This window comes from Botryllus schlosseri, chromosome 1, assembly GCF_051294905.1.
Source record: "Botryllus schlosseri isolate E-star chromosome 1, Bs_hap1, whole genome shotgun sequence".
NCBI lineage: Eukaryota > Metazoa > Chordata > Ascidiacea > Stolidobranchia > Styelidae > Botryllus > Botryllus schlosseri.
Window position 1 is genome coordinate 38,520,039 of NC_137236.1, and position 25,109 is coordinate 38,545,147.

Consider the following 25,109-nt stretch of genomic DNA (forward strand, 5'->3'; position numbering starts at 1 on the left):
TGCTTTCATTTTCATTATAGCCGAGTTTCTGATTTACCTGAAAATGTTGTATACTGTGAAACGAACCAGCGCTTGCTGTGCAGACATTTGCCATTCGCGTGCCATATGAGAATAAACCCTGGTTTGATACGAACCGAACATGATTCGATTTCGCTTTCGCAAATTCAGTAATTCCAATTCTAGTCAAATTTGAAAAATAAGTTCGTAGCTATCATTCTAATTCTCGTCTAACTCGGGAAAAACTGTCTAGCTATAATTTTACTTCCACCCTCATTTCGAAAAGCTGAAAATCTTCCGAGTTACCAAACTCTGATGGAACACACCACCGGCGTCACGATGCACGCCAAATGATGACGCGTGTTTGCTAGTTGCCCTGTTGCCCTGCAACTAATTTATTTTCTAATTACTCAACTGTAGAACTAGAACGAGAACTACTGACTTTTGAAGATCAGCTGCTTGAACTAAAACTAGAACTACTCAAAAAATAGTAGTTGATGGACAGTCAACTGGCAACAATAATTTTCACAATTCTCGTCGTAACACAAACACTCTGTTTGTCTAACGACAATGCCACGGCTTGCATACCACTTACCTAATTACGATAGTAGCAGGCATGACACTATATAATCAAGGGTGAAAGCGTAATATGTAATGAATGCATTGGGGGCACGTTCCAGCGCACGTGACTGCGACCTCAATGAGCAACATATCAGCAGGGGTTCGTCAAAGGTCCCCCGTAATCCGTTTAACGGCCGGGAAACGCTCAGCTGTCGCGGCGCTAACTCGATGTGTTTCTGCAAAGTTAATTGCGGAGATTACGATCGATACAGAGCATTTTTTCGTGTTTTGTAAATTCTGGGAAATGTGGGACTTTTCGTGGGCGAGCGGGAGAGCACTTAAGCAGAGACAATGTCGCTGTGAGATTATATCAGTTGCCGCGCTACGGTGGGATGAGTCCTTTGGCAATGTTAGGGTTCATGGTGTAAGTCAGTCATTTTATTTAAATTTACATCCGCTAAAACGCCATGAGATTGCGATATAGAGAAAAGGTAGAAAGGTGTCGAAACGACTTGGAGTGGTCGTGACTTTCCGAATACGCGGTGAGAAGTTAAACCGGTACAGAAATTGCTCAGCGAATGATATTTGGTCAGTACATACGAATTTAAGGTTGTGTAAATTTGGGTTCTACTATAACATAGTTATCTTGTTACACGTCCGTTCATGTTTAGATTGAACCGGGCGTTATTCTTGTTGCTTCGTGACTAGGGGAAACAATTTCCGACCTGCAAGTCGAATATTTAGACATTTAGACATTTTTTACTTTTCATAATATATAACTTTATAATTTTGACATGATACAGTTTACATGACGTACTTTGTGGTGCAATTATCCGGATTTTCCTTCATTATTTAGAACAGGGCTTGTGTTGATTTGAGCTCGATGCCATGGACAGCGTACTAAACCTTTTTATACATTGCTTCTTTGTACAGTTGCAATTATACTTTTCGATATCCTCACCTTTGGCGCTCATACATCTTTTTCATGCCAGGTCGATAATTCACATGGTAGTTCGACCGCATTTAATTCAACTATAAAGGTGTCGTCTCATTTATTATTCCTCGTTCTTTACATGCGATATGATCACTCTAGCGCTTGAAATACTTCGAAGGGAGAGTCCGTTGCGTAGCGAATTATAAATGCATTTTTAGTGACGTACGAAGACGTACATGCTGAACGTAACCTTTATTATTGAGGATGCGTTGAAAATATCCTTACCGCGTGTTTGGAAATAATTGGTTGAGCAACTGTTCGTATAGTCATTGGTTCAGGAGTCTGTAGTGTGGTCTTAGTAGTAGAGTATCATGAAAGCTATATCAGTTAGACAACGGTGCGTAGGTCGACTGTTCTGTGGAACAAGTCTGACCATCGGAGAGTGCATGACGTTCTGCCATTGTCAAACGTGTAATTTTTAATCTTGTTTGTGTGGAAAATTACCGAAATGACAAATTTTGCGTCGTCGCAACACCCCGTTCATTTTTCCATTGACGTACCTCGGAGTCAACTTTTATCAAAATGCGCCACCCTAGCTTTTGCGAACAAAAGGAGTTCGTGTGTATCCTAAAAATAGTACTTTGAGCTTACGTCATCCGTTTGCCCGTATTACTTCAATTGTAATGCCGGTGACGTCTTATTCGGTGCTACCATTGTTGATATACAATGTTCTTTTCAATCTTTTACAAAAGTAGCTGACGATTATCCGTGACGAGTGTCAGTCGAAAATATTCAATTTTATTCACATTGAATATATTATCCAGTTTTAAGCTATTCCATTCTATATCCAAAGCAGTGGATGTATATATTTGCACCCAAATTGTGGTGATTTGCATTTACTCCCTACATGGTGTATAACCAATATTTCCACCCACTATCGATTGGAAAAGTTTTTCTCTCTATAATGCCATTCCTCCCACCAATCACTGACTAATATGGAACTCTTGTAGCTTAAATTGTTGTAAAATGTTATTGTGAGCCGCATCGGGTTAAACGTTAAATATTTAGGTTTTCTTTGGAGAGTGGCCAATCGATTGCATCGATTTGTTTTGCAAAATTCGGAAATAAATCTCGCTAGAGGAGCAGTTAGGAAGATAGTTGACGCGCGGTCGCGAGTCGTTTTAATAAATTATTCCACACAAGAATAATATAATAGTACGCAAGCAGTTAATGATAGGCACAAGGACGTACCTTTTATTGGGTCGCAGCGAACCATTTGTTTTTCAATACTGAGTTTCATAATTGAAGTAAATGTTTGTTTACATATCAGACTTATTGGATATATGAAATGTTATACATGTACAATTGTACAATGTACATGTTATGTCAGTCTGTCATATTTGCGAATATCTAGCCTACTATAGTCCTACTAGTTTTTCGACTACATGCCTCATCTTACAATAAAACTGGCAATGTGGATGAAATGCAATGAAAACTAAATCGCATTTGAATCAGATGGAGAAAAATCCAAACCGTTGCGATGCTTGAATTTATGAATTTTTTTTCGACCCCCACATCGATTTGCTCCGACCTTCGTGGCAAAACGTATAGATTCGTCCTTTAACATGCGAATAAATATTTGAATACAACCAAATTCCAGGGAGAGAAGGCTGTATATCACGATTTGATGTTTGAAGCATAACGAGCCCCGCAAGAGCAGTAACGACCAGCAGAACAGATCCAGAATTGTGAATTGAGGATGTCAGTCTGCTCGACAGCTATCTATGTGTCTGGGACTTAATTTTTGCAGATTCACGTTAGCTGAGGTGGCAATCTATGTCGACGAATTCAGATAATTCATAATCTTGTGTTTGACAGTGCGAAGAAATCGCTATCCAATAATTTTACTATACTTTTTATATGAATCAGATAAAATGTAGCGATATATGTGACATTCAAATTCTGGACTCAGGCATTTCAGACGAGTGCGTTACGATACCGAAAGGCTTCAAACAATAAGTGGAAAAGTCTCAGTGCGGTACATACCTGCCTGTCAACGCGGTATTCAGTTAATCATTCGAGGCACTGGAAAATATTTGAGAAGTGCAAGATTTATAGTTTTGGTTACATCGTATGAAGATCAAGTGGTTGAAAGTTAGATCGTCCGTTGTTTAGGAACTATCTAATCTCCAAGACAAGACACGGCAATTTTAAATAAGCAGGTTTAGTGCCCACCTGATAAGCGAAGTCAGCAGAACGATCAGTTTACTTGAGGCAGTACATTGGCGTGTTTCTCGCATAGATAGTTGCAAGAAATCTATATTTTCTCGCATGTTAAAGGTATAGTGTCCATCCAATCCGTCTCATCATGTTCAGCGGAACTGCCGAGTTACTGGGACCCATGTATGCGGTTGTTCCGTCCATGAGAGCGATAAATTCACGTACGCGCGCTGGAAACAATGCTGAATCAATCCCCGGCGCAAAGGTAAATATGTTTGAAGTTAACAATGCGACGACACTTTCAACGGACAAACTGGCTCATAATAATCGCGCCAAAATACAATTTCTGTTACGAAAAAGTGTTAATAACTGATAACAATGCATTATTCTTCTCGTATATACATCTATCATAATTAGGCACAAACGGATTTACCAATATATTGCGTGTGATCCGGATCGCCGGTAGATTCGCGCTGAAATATTCGAAACTGAAATATTAGCATGCTACACTTGAAAATATGTCTTAATAACCCAAAACTAACCTTGACTCCAAAATTAATCCTTCATAACCGTAACCCTGACCACTAACCCAACCCTATAACCCTATAACCCACATGCTCAAGTATCACATGCTCACAGTACCAATAATGATCAATCAAAACGCGTTAGCTACCATTAGCTCTGTAGTTTTGAGCGCAACAAATATCCCTATTACCGAATTCCTCTGTTCCGTGGTACCGTTTAGTTATACTTCGAAAGAAGTGAGCAATGATCGGCGCCGCCGTTATCGACGCAATTAACATGCAGGCCTCAGCGGCCCTTCCCCTGGTAGCTCGTGGAAAGCCGGGGCCAGCGAATACGCCCCAAGAGAAGGTGAGAATTACAATAGTCAAGTAATGAGGCCGCATGTTGGTTCGGAACGACAGTATATGTACAATGACAATATTAATAGCCGACGATATAGCGTAATGGTAGAGCATCCGGCTTTTTCATCAGTAGGTCGTGGATTAAACCCTCGACCTGATGGGAAAAAGTACTATCAATGGCTTCCCGGCTTGGCGCTCAGCATTTTGGAATGATATGGACAATGGCTATATCTGTACCTTCCTTATTAGGCGACATACGCATATCATGTATAAATATGCCGCAAAAACGTCAAGGACAAAATATACCACGTCCTTCCCGATTACTTTTCTTACATATTCCTGTTGCATCTGGTAATCAGAGATTATGAGTGTTATGGACGAAAGATAGGCAATATAAACACCAGTTACATTTCTTGAACATTCCGTGATTCCAGTTATTTCTACTCCAAGCGTTATTTAGCAAATGATGAGTGAGATTTAATGTTAAATAATACGGGTTGTTTTTGTGCGGTGGTCGGATTCTTGTGCTGCCGATTTCTAGGCGTACAAACCTGACTAATGGGTTGTCTATTGACGATAATCGATGTAACTCACACACTTCTACCACGAGTTTAATATCAAATCATAGATGATATCCAAATGAACGTAGCAGACATGTAACAGCCTATGTGGTAGCAAGAAAGAGACGAATTAACGTATAGGAACGTAATAAAAACGTGAGAGAAGGTTTGCTTACAAATGATTGTTGATTACGAGCGCAAATAAAAGTGAATCAATACCATGCGTAATTGCCAACACGTGTATGCTGCATGTGCTACGAGCTGTTTTGTGCCCATTGTTGTCAGCTGTCTCCAAAATCACCGAAATAATGCAGACAAGAATGATTCGTATCGACTTGTGGTGCCGTGAGTTGAGATCGTACAGTAACGAGGACTTTTTAATTATGTTAAAAATGTAACTGGAGATGCCGGGCATCGATCCCGGTGCCTCACACATGCTAAGCGTGCGCTCTACCACTTGAGCTACATCCCCGACATACTTTCAGGTATTCAAACTCAATCCATTGTTTAGTTGGATAACCGGATAAACGTGAAGTGTTACGCGTTAATTATAAATTTATAGCAGTACAATCTCCGGTAACCAATCACTTACAGCCGCGGCGAGTTTTGTTATGATACGACCGCAGCCCCGTACGAGTACGTAGCGTCATATCCAACAGATCAGAACTAGATATCATGCGTGGGATAGATGATCTTTTGCAGGGGTGGCCAACCTGCGTCCGCAGGATGAAATTGGTGCGGCCGTCGACATGCAAAATAGAATTTACGAATTGACTGCTGCGATTCAGTGCGAATTTATTTTTCGATTTTAATATAGTTGTGCTCTTGCAATCGGAGCCACAAAGTACAGATGCGAACAGCAGCGAAAATGCTGCGCCCCATATAGAAATACCAACTTGGAATTGTGTGCTCCTCGCGAATAAAATTTGTTTATAGTGCGTTTCCAGCACTCTTACACTGTACCGAGAATCCTGGTGGGAGGTCCATAATATCAACATGCAACTAATGACAAGAATAATAACAATTGTGCCACACAAAGATGCGTTCATCATATATAGCTTGCGCTTAATTCCCGAAAACATCCCTCCGTCAACTTTACAGGTGAATCTGATCAGCTGGGCTGAGAGAGGATACAAATTTGATTGTTATATGTGAAACTACTAACATTAATGACGAAATTCATTCGTGAATATGATAAGATTTTCGCGCTTGGCGCGATCACAGCGTATCCCATGACTACTGACCTCTCATGATTTCGGTGCGTATAGTATGCCGATATCGAAAGTAGATTAGTTCGCAGAGTTTACCGGAAATGGAATTGGACAGTTAATATTGGTATTTCGCATCCAGTTAGTTCATTACGGATATGCCCAGGAATGCGGCCGTGAATAGCTAAAAGGTTGGCCACCCCTGATCTTGTGGTTAGTGAAATAGTGTTCAAATTTGGATACACTGTGTATTGTAAAGGAAAACCATCGCCTAACAGCTACCAAGTTACAGAAAAATAAGATATATACAAGTCCTAACTATCCTGACGTGCTGATACGCTTCGTACACCCGGCGTAAATATGATTGTGCAAAGCAAATCCTCAAAATAAAATGGACGATGCTAAATCGTGTTCAGAAGTGCGCACGCCAACATCCTGCCTACACTGTAAAAAATAAAAACCTCGATTTACCGCGAAATGTTTGGAAGCACGGTAGCCAGACATTTCGTGGTAATCTAACATTACCGTTAGTCAATGTAAATTTAACTTACACTCGTCCGGTAATCTCACTTTACACGCCAGACTGTAATGTTACAGTCTCCTCCGCTATATCTAATCTACATGTTGTCCTGTACATTTGCGATCGAGACTGTCATTTTACCGCCTACCTACCTACATGCTGTCCCTGTAAATCAGGATTACATACCAGCTTGTAAATTCACGTACATCCATACCTATCGCAAAGCAACCCGATGCAAAAATATCGCAACATTTTCTTCACATCCCCAAAACGACATTGGAACTAACTGTATATTCATTCATGATATCACGATGAAGTGGTATCGATGGAAAAATATTGCTGCTGGAGGTCTAATTCTTCTTTAGGAGACATGCAGTAACACGAGTGGTCTCAAGAAAACGTGAATTAATTCCACCACCGGCCAAACTTCCAATTGTTTCTTTTTCTCGTTCTCATTCCTTCTGTGTAAGTAGTATCTTGCAGTTCCACTAAAAATAATTCATGCGTAAGTCGCTATATAAAGCAAAGTTCCTAACCTGGACAGTGGACATGACATTATAAAGACTAAGACAAATAGGCTAACAAAAATATAACATGTTTTGAAGTACCGGTACTGGCACATTGTGTGATGACGGCTCCGCCTTTTACATGACATAGCAGAGATTCATGACTTTATCTCTGTATTGAAGCAAAAGGTTCCTAATTTAAGGTGGCATGTGTGGCAAACAAATCCAGCAGTGGATGAAAACATATCTATGCTACGGCCCGAAAATGACATTACCAAGCCAACAGTTTCAACTCCTCCGCAGCGGAGTATGTGGTCACTATGTATATAAGTCGACAAATATCCCAAAATAGAACAGAGAATGCGGCGAATGAAATATATCAATCATGAAATCTAAGTCATCGAGGGCTGGTGCGCAGAGTCAGATATTCACGGTAACAAATACTATGTAGTACTGTATTACCTTTTAAGATGCGTATTCCATTCAGCATTCCTAGGAATCTTCAACGATCGTGTCCACTTTCTTCAAGCACAACAAGCTTCGCACCACCCTTTGCTCAAATCTCACTAATGGCCACTGGCCAGACGACCCTCGAACGATTTCGAAGTAAACGGTATTCATCCGCTGACACATGACACCAATAATATTTACTGGCCACGTTATAATGTTTGATCTGGGTCGTTTTTTCCATACAGAAACATTTATCATAGCATATAGTCCCTTTTTTCATCTAATTTCGTATAAATTGATATATGTTCCATGTGTTGTTCACTACTTACTGTACTTACGTAACCAGACGCTGCTTGTGATGTCACAGTTGTGCGTTGGTTGTTTACTACGAATCTCAGAAAAAGCAGTCACCTAATGTAACCGATTACAGGTCGCCTTGTCCGCCATTAACAAATGGTCAGCTGAGCATGCGGTGCTGATATTTCTAGTTCCCCCGAGCAATATTATACATCCTGAACTAATTTTCTAACTTATCAGCCTTATTCGTGACAACGAATGTAACCAGCGAGACTGGCCGTACAGCCATTGCCTTATAATATAATATGGCTACGGTGTACCACATTAGCTACGATTGTCAGTTATTTCTTGTACCCTACTAAGCTTAAATTGATACTAGGGCCAACAGTTTCGGTATGACAGACCGCAGTCTCGCAAACGAGGTTCAATCAGGTCAAGTCACCTCTAGAATGATATATCAGTAACATTCAGTTCTACGTATACATTGGCTGCAGCGATTTTGAAGCTAATCAATTTTGCCAATAGCCCGGTAAACTGCAGTAACGAGTAACTGTCAGTAATTATGCGAAGAAATTCTGGTAACTTACTTTACAGCTATATTAAGGTAATATTACATATTAAAATGTAAAATGACAAGCTACGCACAGTAATTGGCTGCGACCGGTAATTTGTGGTAAAATTTACAGAGATTTCCCCGTAAATCTACCAGATTTTTTACAGTGTACATTTTAGCTGAATATCGGCTGTATCGAATAATCAAAATGTGGTCGCATTTGTCGTATATTCCAGTATCAAATAGGATTTAGTAGGTAATGGTGTCAATGTAGCAATTCGTGGAATTGGAAACGTGTAGCAACGTGGAAAGAAAAACACATCGTCTAAATGATCACGTAAATTATAGTGTCCTCGATTCAAGTGAACTCACGCACCTTAGACCCAAAGAAAAGCTCGTCCTTGAATCACCCCCTGAATATTAAGTTAGAACAGGTTTAAAGTCAGGAATTATGACAGTGACAAACACAATTTATGAATAATCCTGTTTGTACGAGACATTTTCGTCTGAGACCATTCAATCTTCCATTTTTGTACTTAAGAATCGACTTTGATCAAAATCTGACAACCGGTTAAGTGCATCTGTACGCCTGCATTATGAGAATTTTTATGCCGGTGACGTAATATTTTATGACGTGATTGTTGATGCACATTATTCTTGTCAATTCTCTAATAGTTGTTGACCAATACCGTCGAAGAATGTCAGAAAAATTATTCGGAGGTCAAGCACCAAGGATATAAACTAATACATACGTTGTCTTTGCCGCAATGCATTATAAAAAATAACTGGAGATGCCGGGCATCGATCCCGGTGCCTCACACATGCTAAGCGTGCGCTCTACCACTTGAGCTACATCCCCCACGACCAAGATCGCGGATACCATCATTACTAATTTGTGGTAGAGTGGTGAATCAAACAGATTTGGAGTGTTATCAGCATCAGACAACAACACAGCCCTCGACAACTCATCTCATACGATCGCCGTCAATTTAAATCGAAGGGAATGAAAGCCTCGATTGCGACAGCTGTCTGATTTGAGAGAACTGGAAATTATACAGTTCTAGCTGAGATTTTAGATATATATTGTTGAATTTGTGCTATCACGGAACGACTTATATAACGTAGCTAATTGATATACATTGCATACAGTACACGGTATGATTGTGTATATCTCCGTATGTACGCTTTGTAAGTATAAATGAAAATTATGATTCGTCTAGGCGAATTCCGTATGTTTAACATACAAGTCCATGTCACTAACACGAAACGAAGGAGATATATTTGCTTGATTCTTCTTGATTTACTCTTATAGACATGGTGCACAAATCATCCGTCATTTTCTTGAAATTTTTTTCGGACCGAAACATCACAAGACCGCGATATAATGGAAAGATAGGAGGGTTTCTAAACGACTTGCAGTAGACTGACAGTTTGAACAATATCAGCTGCACTGCATCATACATCTCTTCATTACAGAAAAAAAAACAATGGAATAGCATATTTAGATTGAAATGAACCCGAATATTTTCGGCTGACACTCGTCAGGGGTCAGCAACTTGGGGAAAAGAACATTGTGTCTCAACAATGGCATCAAAAATATGACGTCACCGGCGATCGTTGATATACAATTTTCTTTCTTCACTCTACTAGTTGCTGACGATTACCCCCGACGAGTGTCAACCGAAAATATTCGGGTTTATTTCAATATGAATATACTCTTCAATTGTATATTGAAGTTGTGTACCTCCAAAAAGCTCTTGCAAATGAAAAACCTATATACAAACGAAATTTGCTGTATAGTTGCTGTTGAACTAACACATCGTTTGCATGTTTCCGCAAATGAAACATTGTACAAAATTGCAGGAACTTGTTGGCAGCAATCCGGAAGAGCGGAACTGGACCGGAATCACCATTTCGTTGGGAGTCATCTTGACCGTCATCGGACTCGTGGTGCTGTCCGTGATTATACTGACGCCGGGTAAGAATTATTATGAATGACTGACCTCACTCGACTAAAAATAGTTTTACAACTTGTCTTAATTACAGATAGGGTTGCATTTAAAATCAAACTTATAAAACAAACACGTTTGAAACATTGCCCTTGTTTAGAACCTGTCTTTGTTGTTGTTTTTGTGTTTTGTTAGCCATATCATCAGGAGTTCATATGAACGACTGTGCTAAAATGTATATCGTCAGCATGAGTTCAAAATTTCAAACCATAATCCGATTTGTCTACCGGTCTACATTAAGTTGTTGTTAATCTCGTCGTTGTGTTTCAAACAAAAAAAAACATGGTTTGTATCACTTGTCTACAAGACGTGAATGTATTCCTAGAAACAGGGACGACGAATTCATGAAATCACTGATGCTTGACAGAATTTCGAATTACTCCTAATATATTTTACATATGTGAGCTGTTTTGTGAATATGATACCGGTTCTTGCATGGATCCCGAAGTATTTCGATATGATGTTTTTCTACATAACCTCTAATGTTACATTTATTGGTAATTGACAGATTTGGCTCAATTTTTATTTGCATCGATAACCTATCTATTGACTTCTGAATGTAAAATTCCTATGTTAAATTCAGAAACGCGACTCACCGTCGTACCGAATGTGACTCTCTCGGCTATCGTGACGAAACCGTGGACTATCGCCGACGCGCAATGGGTTGGGAGTCATCTCATGTTTCAGGACACGGACATGAACGTGGTTGAGATCAGTGACGCGTCGAAGAAACGTATCGTAATTCCAAAGCATGTTATGGTAATTCGATTGCTCTATGTGTTATTAATATAGAGTGATCAGTAAGGAAGTATGCTTCTAATTTTCCAGTTATCAAATAGGCTCTGCATACTTGTAGGCTTACTACTTAGTACTTACCCAAGCGGATATGTATTTAGATTACTTCTACGGCAAGATATTTTGTAATTCAGTGGTTCCGAATGTGGGCGATATCGCCACTAGTGGGTGATATTGATAAACAGGAGGGCGAAAATGATAAAGGGGTAACTGCGGGAGGGGGCCGAGAGGAGTGAAAGTGTAAGAACGTTCAGTCAGATACAATTAGTTACCCGGCAACCGGATACCGGTAGAAAATACAAGGATGAAACGCTTTAATGTGGAACTGCGGCGAAAGTTGACTAAAATGGTCAACTCGCCATAAATTGTCCTCAGATAGCGGGATCTCCGCGAAAGTGTTGATATTTATTGGTAGTCAATCTACCAGCGATCAAAATTAGCTGCATAAATTTTATATGTTCTATTTCTTGGATCCGAAAATATGGATGGGCGATAAATATATGTCGACGTTGATGAAGTGGCGATGAGACGAAAAATGTTGGGAAACACAGATGTGGGTAGAAGTAAGCGTCTTTGAGTTTAGAAAAGAGGAGAGTTCTTTTGTGGGATGAGCTATCATTTTTATCAGCGGAATTATCAAAAGAATCGCGGTGACTGAATATATCACGGATGATTGCACCTGTTGGAAATGTCGTCATTCGTTTGGCTGTAGTGGCGCAGACACGTCTTATAATTTCGAAAGTGATTTTCTATAAACGGCTAAAAAATGCGACTCCTCGACCAAATCTACTTTTTGAAAATACATACTTCAGTACTTCACATACTTTTGATCAGGGTCGAAATTTTTCGTTGACTCGACTTGAATTGAGTCACATCCACAAAAAATGGAAAATGACTCGACTCGGCTTGAGTCAATTTGCGTATTGATTCGATCTGTACTGGAGTAAGGGTTGCAATTGAAAAAAAAACGGTGTTTTCAAACACTTTGTTCAAAACTTGTTTTAAACAGTGTTTTAAACAAAGACCTTAAATTGAGTTTGACATGACATCACTGTGGCACCATCTATAGTCAGATTTTATAATTCACATGAATCAATGCTTCCTTTGCAGAAAGACAATACGATCGAGGACTTTCGGATTTCACCGGATAGAAATTTTGCTCTGCTCGTGTTCAGGAAGAAGCCATTGTACACGTACTCTTTCAACGTATCGTATTATCTTTACGATATCCGTAAGAGGTGAACGTTTCTTCGTACAAGTCAAAAACACAATCTAACGCTTGGTGTTCCAAACGTTTAGCATCGTAATGAAAAGGCCGCTATCTGGATCCCATGGCAATGAGTTCGAATACGTGGGGTTCGGAAAGGTTGGAAACTCGCTGATCTATTACCATGGGGGCGATTTGTACTACATGAGAGGAGTAACTGCTAAAGCTGAAAGAATAACCTACGACGGAGTACATGGAGTTTATCAAAACGGATTTCCGGACTGGATTTACGAAGGTAAAGAAGATCCACTTGATATTCCTAGACATGTCAGAGTAGCGCTTAAAGTATTAATACGAATTGAAGGCGTGGAAAGTGCTGAAATAAGTAGTTTTAAAAAGTTGATTGTCTTTCGTGTAAACTGCACCTTTATGTCGGGATATATGGGGTCAAAAATATCGCATTTGTAAACTAGCAACTATAGTTGTGTAGGTCTACGACAATATTCGCGCTAACAAGCTTTGCATAAACATTCAGAAGAGATATTCAAAGGATCGGTTGCTATTTGGTGGTCGCCAAGCGGTCGGTACCTCGCTTACGCCTCTTTTGACGACAGGAAGGTTGATAACAGCTCCATTACCGAGTACCATGAAGATGGATATCCGACCCCGGCACATTACAAATATCCTCTGGTAAGAAACCGCGTAGCATGCAGACTTGAACAACAAGATAATTATATTTGTCTAATTATATCGAATGCTGAAAAGCTAATTATGGAAAATGTTACAGGAAAATTGTGTAATGCGGAACGAACCTAGCTCCATGTTCAAACATTTGTCATTCTTCTTCTCTTGCGAACGTACTCTGATATGATAGTCCTAGAGGCCTATTGGACTTGATTGTTGTTGTAGATCTTCCTAATTCGGAATTCAAATCAATATCCAAGTTTTTGCGAATTCCACTGTTCTGATCTTAATCTAATTTGGAAAAAACTGTGTTGCTAATTCTCATACTAATCCGATTTGGAACCGCTACATATCTTCTAGTTTTCTAAATTCTAACGTGGTATCACGTTCACTGAGTTGGCTCCCCGCCAATCATAGATATTTGATTCCTAATCCAGCACTATTAGTTTTCCCAGGTGTTTTACTGCGTAATTGTGGTATACCACGTCCGTCGTAGAGTAAATCGTACGCAACATTAGATGATTGTAAATGTTTAGGGTTTGGAAGCATGTTCGATGAGATTGTTTAGATATTCTTGATCTTTATGCAACAATCGCATTCACAAATTCCTACATGGCTCATCTGCCTATGTTTCATGCAGGCGGGCGGTAAAATACCGATGGTGAAAGTTCATATTTACGATGTCGAAGCCATGTCAAAAGTACAGACGATTAGGAAAGATACGTGAGTGATTAAGTTCTTGTCCCGCTTGTGAGTATGCATGTCTTAAAGTAGCAGTTTATGCATTATTCTTGCTTTGTACGAACAGAGAGGTAAGTTTTCGCGTGACATTAGCTTACTAAAGGTGTGAATAAAGTAGTCGGCGTAGAATTAAAACAGTAAATAGCTACCAAAGTTGCGTTACTCATTTTCTCGAAAATACGGTAAAGCACTTGTCCGCCATCACTGCAGAAGAAAGTGGAACATTTAGTACCAATCCGATGCCAGAGGTTCCCACTGTAACCCATTTGTGGAATCAATTTTCGCATTACCGCCTCAAGCATTGATTTGGGTACACGACCGTGTTTTATTCCGTCTTCGGACGCATCATTCTCTCCGAAACTCACATGTATACCATGTCACATGCTCGGAGACCCTCAATTGTGGAACGTGTGTCACCCCAGAAATAGCATTGCATGTTATATTATATTGTTCTCGATTTGATGTTCACCGTCGATTTCCGGTTGATTCGTGCAACTATTATAGCATCGCAATGTCACTGGAAAATGTTCTCACGTCTCCCCAATTGGTGGCCCAGGTGGTGGAATTTGTTTTATCGTGTGAGAAATACTTGTGAAATCCTGTCGATGCTAATCTTCACGCACGTGGCGCAAAATGCCTAATCGGTCATAAACGCCACTCTCCAAACAGTATTAACAATAATATTAATCTAATCAACTTCACGTAGAAGTAGTGATTCCCAATTCATGTCAATATTAATTCGAGTGACACAATAAAACGAAAGGCCCGACAAGTTATCAAGTAAGTAGTTTCAAAAAGTATATTTGATCGGCGGGCCGCAAGCGTTTTGTAATTAATTGACTAGTTTCGAAATTGCAAGATACATCCCCGTGACAAGCACAAGACTATTAATGACACAACAAATTGCTGTGATTTTCAAATGTACAGATACAGGAGCTATTTTGCACCTTTTCCATAAAAATTCCACCCGTAAATACAACGCATAGCCTACATATGCTTGCACCGTGTAAAACAGTATGAAAACTGTAATTCACATTGCTAAATTGATTCTCAGTGGCAAGGAGCGTATAATTTCAGTAATCGAATAAATCATTTCTCACGACTCGAATTACTAGCATTATGACTTGGTTCGGATTCAAGTACTTCAATCATTGTGTCCAGCCCTACATAAGAAACGCGTTTCATTATCACATCATAATACCTATCGCTTGATTGTGCAATACCTATAGAAATTGCTTCTCCCGCTCCTGATGAAGATTATGAACATTTCGTTAACATTTTATCGCTAACAGAAAAAGGATGAAGGTTCTGCACACAGTCAGTTGGTCTGGCGACGAGGAGATTGTAATCACTTGGTCGGATCGCACGTTTACGGCACGTATGACTCAGAGATGCTCGCTGACGTCATGCAAGTCATCCTCCTCGAAAAATCGTAGTGACGCAGAAGAGGCCTGGAGGACAGACTTGGTACGATGCTGGAGATAAGTTTAGACTTAGATTCTCAGCACATGTGTTGAGAAGATGTGGCCAGATATAGTCAGGCAGTCAGTCCGCCTTTCTACTCAACTACGACTGCGAGTAATGCCGTAAATTGTTAACTGCATTCCAAAACGAATTCAACTTGATTAAAAAAATGAGAGGTCCGAAATATACTCACCTTTCACTTTTCAAATCAAAAAATGTAACAGGCAAGTAGCTATGGTAGATGTATGGTCGAAACGTACGCTAGGCCTAACCAGTTTATTAAGCAATGCAAGTGGGACACGGTTCTCATGGATCATCGATTGCTACAATTCTTTGCGAGTCATACAAATTCAATATTTCCATTCAGGACGAGACGCCAATCATAAGCAATGAATCGAGGCTAGAGTTCTACGTCCTCCCGTACCGCCACGGTAAAAGCGGAAGCTTCAACCACATCGCAATGCTGAATTATTCTGAGGTATTGTTATCATCAGGCCTCCTATGTCGCGTGACATTACTTACCGCTGGTCGTAATCATTGCAGCATCCCTCTCAACTGCTATTCTTAACTAGTGGCCATTGGGAAGTCACGAAGTTATTGAAGTTCGACCCCGATACCTCATGGCTCTATTATATCAGTAACGAAGGAAGTCCCGGTTCGAGGCATATGTATCGGGTGAGTGCTGGGGACACGTTGAGGTTGTCGGCGTTTGTACTCAAGCAGATGTAAGAATAACTAGACAACTATCTACAAGATCACAAATACCACGTAGTGTTTACCTAAAAAATGTCGAAACTATTCTGGAAGTAGAAAATGCATCTATGACGAGATATTAAATAAGCAATGTCAAAAATTAGATTAAACGGAGAGCTCGCATACTTTTGCAGTGGCAATCGGATGTGGTTATTCACGGAATTGCGAGATTTATCTTTGCGACTAATGTAAAATTACTAATGACATTACAAATCGGTGTGGTATCCGCAAATAAGTTCAGTTTCCCTTGTGGGCCGATATAGTGCGACTGCGAAAGAGGGTTAGAATATTCCACGCATACACACATATATAGCTAGAGCTGTCCTATACTCGACATCCCAAGTAGACGCGTATCTGTCTGCTATGTTGTTTATATTTTGTACAGACGGAACACGGTTTTCTGAAATAACGAAAACGTGGCGGAGCAACACAAATAAACTGCCGTAGCGAATCAATTAAAATACGCTTATTTGACGGTGTTTCCTTGAGGACGGATATAAATTTAAACCAAAATATTATTAGACATTAATTTAGAATGTATGAAAATTGCGATAAAAGGCGATTAATGATATACCAAGTATTCGTTACTGCTACATACATACATACATACATACATACATACAGGCAAGGAGTGCAAAACTGAACGAAAATCCATCATACAACAGTTACATCACAATGACAGTTTGAAGTTCACTGAGCCGAAATCTGAGCCGAAAGATCCTATATGAAGTCCGAAATCTCGACTTCATATAGGAACTATTTCGCACAGTATTTATGACGATCTCGCACATAAAACTGTTGATATTATACCCAAAACCATGTTATACTTTGCGAAGGTAAAAGTCAAAAGTATCAATTTTTATTGAGATCTTAAAGAGTCTAAAAACTTCAATACTTGAGTAAGAGAGACATGCCGGTACTCTAAAAAGTAGAGGTATTACTTCGTTACTATCATACGCTACCATTAAGATCCGTATCTTGATGATCTGGGGTGATAAACAGGCTTAGTGTGATTTTACGACTATACGTAACCGAAAAGTTAGTTGAATAATTTCCAACAGATTAACACGCGAAAAGAAAAGCAATGTGTGACGTGCCACTTCTCTTGGATCGGAGAAATATCCGGCGAACCGTGGAAGAAAATCGAGTATCGATGCGATTATTTTGAAGCAAGCTTCGGGGAATCCACGGAATGGTTCTACGCCAAGTGCCTAGGTGCGAGAATTGATTCGTCGTATTTTTATTTGATAAAGCGAGAATAGGGAAATGCATGTCTCATATATTGCTATATGTCTTATAAGCGCATGTTCTTGTGACTAACAAACAAAATGGTGACCAGCCATGAAGTACTTGCTGACAGGGGTTTGATTTTAAAGAACCTCCTCTTCTACAAAACATATTTTCGACAAAACCACTTTCATTGTCCGTTTTGGAAATTTTTAATGTAAAAAGTATTGGAATTGGTTTGTATCACTTTGATGAATGTGACCGTTATATCAACTTTGCAGAATTTAACCTTCACCTAGTAATCTGAATATATATATCGAAATTGCATATATCAGTGCAGTGATTTATCATTTTACGTTAGCCGCATAAATGCATCTCGCAATTTTCAAAGTAGCCAACACCGATTGACTGCTATGTTTGTTAGGTGTACCCCTCAACAAATCTTTTGTACTTTAGTAATTTATATATCTTCATTTTCGACTTCCCCTTGAATTAGTTTTGACAAGTAGTTCTACTTGTAATTGCGTTGAAATGTTCTGCGAATAGCATATCCTTATACTTTAGTATCAACGCCGACAACTTTGACCACGTCTTGTGTCAATTACCCTATAGGCCTAATCACCTGAGTTCCATCCGAGTGATATAGTAGATATAAATATATCAAGATCTATTTCCTATATAACGACAGTCTCCACGTCGCGGGTTTCATTCAAAGTGAAAGTTAAAAAGCGTTTCGTCAATATCAATTGAATCTTGCAGGCCCTGGTTTTCCGTTTGGAGGAATCGCAAAACTCAACGATACCGCCGTGCCTGCTACGATACGCGTCATGCAACCGACTGACCTCACCATTCAAAACATGGTGCTACCGAATCAGTCAAATCACGTCATCAGAACTGCATCCGGACACGGTAATAAATACCAACAGCAGAAGGCGGCGTTTCATAAATCAGCTAATCCTAGTGGCGTGTATTATCATCAGAGGAGGCCGGTAACGCAGTACTTTTTCGCAGTAATGAAATATAAGTTATCTATTCCAGTTGAATTCTAAAAGCGTGCCACGTCAGCACTCGGCCAAATCCATTTTTTCAGCTACATCCTGAACATACTTTGGGGACCTTTAATTTTAAATTCGCGTGAGGTATTTTCAGAACGTTTGCCTCCAATACTTGTAAAAGGGTACAACGTTGTTACATTATCCTACATCTATGGTTTCATTTAAAACAAACGGTGTTTTAAACTACTTTGTTTGAAACATGTTTTAAACATTGTTTTTAATAAAGGCCTTTAAAAAAATTGTGTTTTTTTAAAGTTGTAAAAGCATGCCATATTTGTGTAAATACTTTACAAAAAAACATGTTTTATGAGCCTACGGACAATTACCACCCGATGTAGCCGACGTTTATCGATATGGGATGGTTGGAACCCTCAAAATACTCGTTTAAACAGCAATAGTACATATATTTCGTGAAAGGAGCTATTTTTACCCTATATTGTCAACTGTCAATGTCAATCCACTATGACGTCTCAATTAAATATTCGTGACGTCATGACTTTTAAAAAGCCGTAAAAAACATGTTTTAAATTAGGGTATTGTTTTAAATATGTTTGTTTTAGATAGATTTTTGTTTTAAATGCAACCCTACCTATATCTGCCTGTGTAGCAATATGCTACTGACTGTTTCGTCCTGGAGTCGATTTGTAGCACTATGATAACAGAGTCTTGCGAATCGCATCAATTCAATTCAATCAAAATATATGTCGGATTGTCCGTGGAACGTGGTCTTGAAAACATCTTTAGAATATTTCCTCATTAACCTATGGATATTCCACCGGCAGAACTAAAGTTGTTAGTTTTGGCGAAAGTTTATTCTGATGAAGAAATTTTTGACGAAAATGTACAACTGGTCTTACGTTACGACATCATGATGAGCGGTGAAAAGTACATAGATTACGGTAGTTCTGGATAGTATCGACGACCACGTTTAGGGGAACGTTTACGTATTACTGCTAGAGCTCGACAAAATGGAATTGCACAAAAACTGGAGATGCCGGGCATCGATCCCGGTGCCTCACACATGCTAAGCGTGCGCTCTACCACTTGAGCTACATCCCCGATGATAACGAGTCATTATACGCTTTATGTATCTGGATGTAGCTACAAGTGCCCCTCATTATCAATGACAAGCGATAGCACTCATGAGGCGAATGAGGTTGCAACCTGATAGTTGCCTGCATTTATTGAGTTGTTGTTATATTAGTGTTGATGGTTCAACATCGATATTATCATTGATCATTTAACACCATTGCGAAGTTATTATTTATTATATTCATTTTGCTGCCGACTTAAATAACAAACCACGCTCGTTTTAGGTTGACGCGGATTGTATGGCGAATAAAAATCCAGACATCCATATAGGGTTTCTCAGATTGTAAGGTTCAATCGTTTGGTTTTACGCCCGGTCTGCCCTTTTCAGTCTTTTGCTATAGCGATAGAGTTGATTAACTGGACGTTGATCAATCAATCCTATTATAAACTATAGGGTACGGTCCGATTTGAATAATCCGTCACATAGATTCTATTTTCAGATATCAGGATAAAAGCATTACTACCAGCGAGCGTACACGCCGGAGAAAGGCCAGTCGTGTTCTTCAAGTAAATATATACATATCAGTATATGTTATTCTGATTTATACTAGGACGACGGAACCAAATTAACAGACCCATTACCATCAGTCAGCTACGTAAAAATTATTTCTCGCATTATCTTGCTTATGCATTATGCATTATCTTACTATCGAAAAGCAACAATGTTAAAACATTAACTGTCTACTATAAATTCTACGTACGCGGCCATAAATGATACAATGTTATATCAACAAGCCTTATAATATGCATGCAATATTCAATTTTGGGGATAAGGCCCTACTAATTGCGTGGGCATGTTCCATAGTCACTTTCAAGTGGCGCGGTATACACCAATACGGTAGGCCTATATAGTGTCAACTATTTTATCTTCGCTCTATTTGCGATTGGTGCATCTATCTTCGTACATTGGTAATGTAATCACAAAACCAGTCTATCCAAGGCTTGTTATCTAGCGATAATATGCGAGCGCAGTAATTGAACATGCTTTGAATGTTAAAGCCTAAAATTGTACTGTGCTATGCAAGTCAACCGCTATACGGGAATAAAATAAAGTATATCAGAATGGTGTAAATGACCATTGCATCTCAAAACACCATGAATACAACAAACAACGTTTTGTCATCGTGCTGTGTTGTTGTCACGTGGTCAGATAGTACATGATGGTGTTGGATTATTTACACAACGCGCCGCAGTTGCGTTATTGACCATTGTATTGCCATCCGATGCTGACAACACTCCAAATTAATCAAATTCCATCACTTGACTACAATATCCATAGAGTTTATATCGCTGGGAAACTCTCGGGGATGTAGCTCAAGTGGTAGAGCGCACGCTTAGCATGTGTGAGGCACCGGGATCGATGCCCGGCATCTCCAGCTTTTACTTTCTGAATTAAATTGATGGTAAATGCAAAGGGATGCAATATATTACGAAATCATCAGGAATAAACAGGATTAGGGCATAGATTTCAAACAAAATAAGGCTGTTTCATTCACAATACAAATGATTCAAATCAATCATCTGGCCCAAAAGCCAGCTTTGTGGATGATCCACTTAAATTGGTACGATGAACGTATGTGCATAGCAATGACCACGCGGTTCGGAGTGCTTAAAGTCATATGCAGAACCGTGACAGCACTTCGTCATCCCCCAAAACGTTGGTCTTGGGCCCCATAGGATGATAAACCGAACTTATGGGGGGCATCGCCCCCTCAGGCTACACGTTTTTTGCCGCTACTGATCATCCACATTGGGTGCTCATTTAGTGTGTACGCTTGTTTCGCCTAAACGAACGAAGCGCGAAAAACTTCTATAATTCATGATTGAATCGGTCAATATGATTGGGATTGCATATATATTCCTATCAATTTTTATCCCCTCTCTGCTTACGTAATCAAGTTTACTGGTATAGCTGAGTGAGGTGTGTTGGAAAAGGTAGGACCCCTAAGTAAGATTTAAACATCTTTGGGCGGACCCGTTCGGTTGGTATAATGACTTCGTTACATGATGCTATTTCGTGACCTCCTATATGCTATGTCAAAAGATATTGAAATCACCAAAACGTAGTAAACTAAAAGACGTAGGCCCACACGCGATTTCAAATTGGTATTTCTTTGCTCGCAAACAATATTGCCTCGATCCTTTTCGGCCCAGCTCTTCTCGCTGCTGATCATTCTGCCACACTTCTCGGAGTCGCATGTTATATGGCCTATAATTTTAAATGTCTTGGTGCGTCGTGGCGCGGTAATGGCCGACGCCGAAGTGCCCTTTTCTATAAATCATGCGTATTTTGTTGGGGGAAGGGTACCCAATAATCAAGATATTTGACAGCATTAAATCGAGCGCAGGGCGAAAAACTTTTTGAACGAATTTTTGAAACATTTCCAAAAAAATACTCTATGATTTATTGCAATTCACGATATAATTTGGGGCCCCCTTCGAGCTCGAGCCCCCCGCAATTTGGGGGTTTGGGGTGTGGCAGTTACGGTCCTGGTTATATGAAACGATATTTTGGGCAAAACTGCATACTTTTCCAACCATGAAAATGTAAATATGCGGCGTTACTTCCGCCTATACTTGAGTAGCAATACTGCCTACTTTTTGCACCCTGGTATGTAATCGATCTGAACAATTTCAGGGGTGACATCGGGTCTCAAACGGTTACAGAAAAGTTCGATGTCGACCTTGCAACATACATCTCCAAGACAGTCGGTGCTATCGCTGTGTTCGTCGACGGAGCAGGTACGCTATTTAGGTATCTCCATGTATATTTTATTTTATATTTAACGCTCTGTGATGCGATGATATTGCAGGTTCCGGTAAAAGAGGAGAGCTACTGCTCCGGGAATCGTTGAAAAAGTTAGGTGCTCCGGAAATAGAAGATATGGAGACTGTTGTCAGGTAGAACATAGACTATTCCGTTGTGCATTAATTAAGTAGGCCTATATAATATGCTTGGCAATGCTTCGACATTTGTTACCAATTGATTTGTCTGTTGGGTTTGACAAAATGTTGGCTGCATGGAAGGATGTAGTATATATACTGAGCTCGATTACTGACTATCGCACCTGTGATCACCACTTTTTGTAACAGTTCCTCTATTTTTGGAAATAAACTGCGATCAGCAATTCAGTATTTAAGACTCGAGTGTCGAAAATAATTTGAAATCGTGTGCCTATGGATCACATCAGAAGATGTTGAACTCCATTCACTTCCTTTAGTGATAAAAGTAGTCGGCCGTGGTACTGAAGTAGAAATAAATTAAGTAATGCCTTTAATTTATAGTCGATTATAAGTCGCGAAGTCGAAGTTTTCAATAGGTGTCGAAACCACTAGATATGGAAGTATAGAAGGGGTCCGAAAAATATTAACACCCTTCCAATGATTGGATATGAATCAAATGCGTCAATTGTAATGAACACAATGCAGTGGGTTCTTGCTTCATGCACTATCTCAAATCCCAAAAGGTGACAGGCCTACACGAAAACAGAACCCGCTAGCTCTGGGCTATATGTTCCTTGTTCATATAGAGACTGGTGCAATTGACTGTTTTTCAGCCTTCGGAAGGGCGTGAAATCACAAATAGGTACTTGGAAGTACAGTTTACCTGATACCCTGCGATAAGGTGAATTTAGTGAAAACATGTTTTCGTTAACAGTATACATGAATGTACCACATCTTTCGGCATTGATGCGTTAAATCGTACGTTGCAGATATCTATCGGCGGTATATCTCGAGAGAGTTGACCCCACAAGAGTCGGCATCGTAGGAACAGGCGGATATGGCGGATACGTTGCAGGCCTCGCCACGACAAATGCTAACTTCAAATGCGGGGTGGCACGGTCCCCAGTCACGGACTGGAAGCTTTTCGGTAAGATATCGCGGCTTTCCCTGACTACTGACTTTTGGAAGTACAGTGTGTTGGTCTGAACGGCTTTACGAGCTAAATCAGCAGTCCAAAGCTAACGGTTTAAATAGGAGGTCATGGTGAATATCCTCAGTTTTGTATTCACATCTGCGAACATTATTAATTATCAGAGCAAAGCACGATCGTTAGTCGTGCGTCGTGATTCAATTTCACATTCTGTCGAGTCCCTTTGTCAAATTCACATCGTAGAATCGTTTGCTGCCGAACGCATTCTGGGAGCGCCATCAAGACAACAGATCAAGTACAGCGACAATAGTCTTCTAAAGAACGTCGTCAACATGCAAAAAGGCTCAAAATTGGGATTGTACCAGGGATTGCAGGACAGTGAGTTACATTCCATAATATTATATATGGGACGAAATGGTGACGTAATATTCATGGTGGTATGTCTAGTTGCGAAATGCTGGGTTTTCTATGGCTTTGCTAATTCCTTTCCTACATCCCTCATTCACATGATTGTAATATGGCGTCGGGTGGTGCTGATTTAAATATTTGAAACAACACTGCACGCTTTGGTGGCTGGCAGCGCGTGAGCCCGGTTAGCTCAGTCGGTAGAGCGTTGGACTTTTAATCCAACGGTCAAGGGTTCAAGTCCCTTATCGGGCGTCTTTTTTCCTCTGTCATCCGCGAAATCATAAGTGAGAACCACCAGAATTCGAGCAGTAAAAGTCCATTTATGTAGTGACGAACAACTCATTCTGCAGCATCCCATAGATAGAACATTCACAATCACTGTTCCCTCGAAGCTGCGCGCGCGCGCGGCCGCACACCGCTTTTAAAGTCACCGCGCACAGAAAAACGTGCACCGCCCACAAGAAAGCCGAAGTGATGAATTTTATTTCTTTTTTATTCGTTACGCACTGTTGTCCAAGGGACCGCGCAGTGAGTTGGTGAGTGCGCGCAGACTCGTGAAAATTAGAGTGAACGTTGTTCACAATATTACATTAAATAGTAACACCATGTCGACCATGGTCTTTTCGTGCGTCAATCATACATGTTATGAGGAATCCAGAAATTGCCAGGTTTATGTATCAGTTCCCTTACGGTCACGGTTACGCAAAATCCTTATCTGCGGAACATAAAGCGCATAAGCAACTCGTTGCCGAACTGTCATATCACGAATTCCAGCAGAATAGAAGATATGGCTCAATCACGCGTGACGGATGGTTGCCCAACATGTGAGCATGCGACAAAATGAAAAACGACTGTTGAGCATAAGACACAGTAACACGGGTGCGCATTAGCATGATGAATGATGACACACGTGCACGGGGACACATCAACTTTGCGCCATATCAGCATGCGGACACCTGAGCATGGTGACACATTAGTGTGGGTGGGTATGTATCGGCATGGTGACACATTGGCAATAGGACATAAATGAGCATGGAGACTCATGAATATGGGGAAACATCCACATGGGGAGACTTGACAATGTCTACATATGAGCATGGTTACAGAAGAGCATCGGGCCACAAGCAT

The 25,109-nt window shown here is 40.1% G+C and overlaps 3 protein-coding genes and 5 non-coding genes across 10 annotated transcripts in view; 3 read left to right on the forward strand and 5 right to left on the reverse strand.

Annotated features, from left to right (window-relative positions):
* The window catches only part of LOC145436733 (uncharacterized), a 246,599-nt gene extending 243,451 nt beyond the window's left edge, over nt 1–3,148 (reverse strand). Inside the window, exon 1 of the mRNA XM_080314009.1 lies at nt 3,135–3,148. The gene's annotated coding sequence lies outside the window, so the exon portion shown is untranslated. The remainder of the gene's footprint in view (nt 1–3,134) is intronic.
* Nucleotides 1–25,109, reverse strand: part of LOC145436675 (uncharacterized) — a 339,318-nt gene that overhangs the window by 196,213 nt on the left and 117,996 nt on the right. The window lies entirely within an intron of this gene.
* LOC145436452 (inactive dipeptidyl peptidase 10-like) overlaps nt 1–25,109 on the forward strand; it is a 39,961-nt gene that overhangs the window by 13,422 nt on the left and 1,430 nt on the right. For 2 of the 3 annotated variants that reach the window (XM_080313804.1, XM_080313819.1), the window contains exons 2-17: nt 10,536–10,650; nt 11,265–11,440; nt 12,587–12,714; nt 12,776–12,978; nt 13,219–13,373; nt 14,008–14,090; nt 15,401–15,575; nt 15,940–16,050; nt 16,116–16,247; nt 17,387–17,540; nt 18,312–18,461; nt 20,140–20,206; nt 22,338–22,441; nt 22,513–22,600; nt 23,413–23,570; nt 23,817–23,951. In XM_080313804.1, the coding sequence (XP_080169930.1) occupies nt 10,536–10,650; nt 11,265–11,440; nt 12,587–12,714; nt 12,776–12,978; nt 13,219–13,373; nt 14,008–14,090; nt 15,401–15,575; nt 15,940–16,050; nt 16,116–16,247; nt 17,387–17,540; nt 18,312–18,461; nt 20,140–20,206; nt 22,338–22,441; nt 22,513–22,600; nt 23,413–23,570; nt 23,817–23,951 (2,134 nt within the window). Of the gene's footprint in view, nt 1–3,381; nt 4,586–10,535; nt 10,651–11,264; nt 11,441–12,586; nt 12,715–12,775; nt 12,979–13,218; nt 13,374–14,007; nt 14,091–15,400; nt 15,576–15,939; nt 16,051–16,115; nt 16,248–17,386; nt 17,541–18,311; nt 18,462–20,139; nt 20,207–22,337; nt 22,442–22,512; nt 22,601–23,412; nt 23,571–23,816; nt 23,952–25,109 lie in introns of those variants that run through there. The other variant, XM_080313812.1, reaches the window with a different exon arrangement.
* Trnaa-agc (transfer RNA alanine (anticodon AGC)) lies at nt 5,538–5,610 on the reverse strand. Its single transcript has one exon. It is a non-coding gene; the product is annotated as a tRNA-Ala (tRNA).
* On the reverse strand, nt 9,459–9,531 carry Trnaa-agc (transfer RNA alanine (anticodon AGC)). Its single transcript has one exon. It is a non-coding gene; the product is annotated as a tRNA-Ala (tRNA).
* On the reverse strand, nt 19,594–19,666 carry Trnaa-agc (transfer RNA alanine (anticodon AGC)). Its single transcript has one exon. It is a non-coding gene; the product is annotated as a tRNA-Ala (tRNA).
* Trnaa-agc (transfer RNA alanine (anticodon AGC)) lies at nt 21,003–21,075 on the forward strand. Its single transcript has one exon. It is a non-coding gene; the product is annotated as a tRNA-Ala (tRNA).
* Nucleotides 24,161–24,233, forward strand: Trnak-uuu (transfer RNA lysine (anticodon UUU)). The gene has a single exon. It is a non-coding gene; the product is annotated as a tRNA-Lys (tRNA).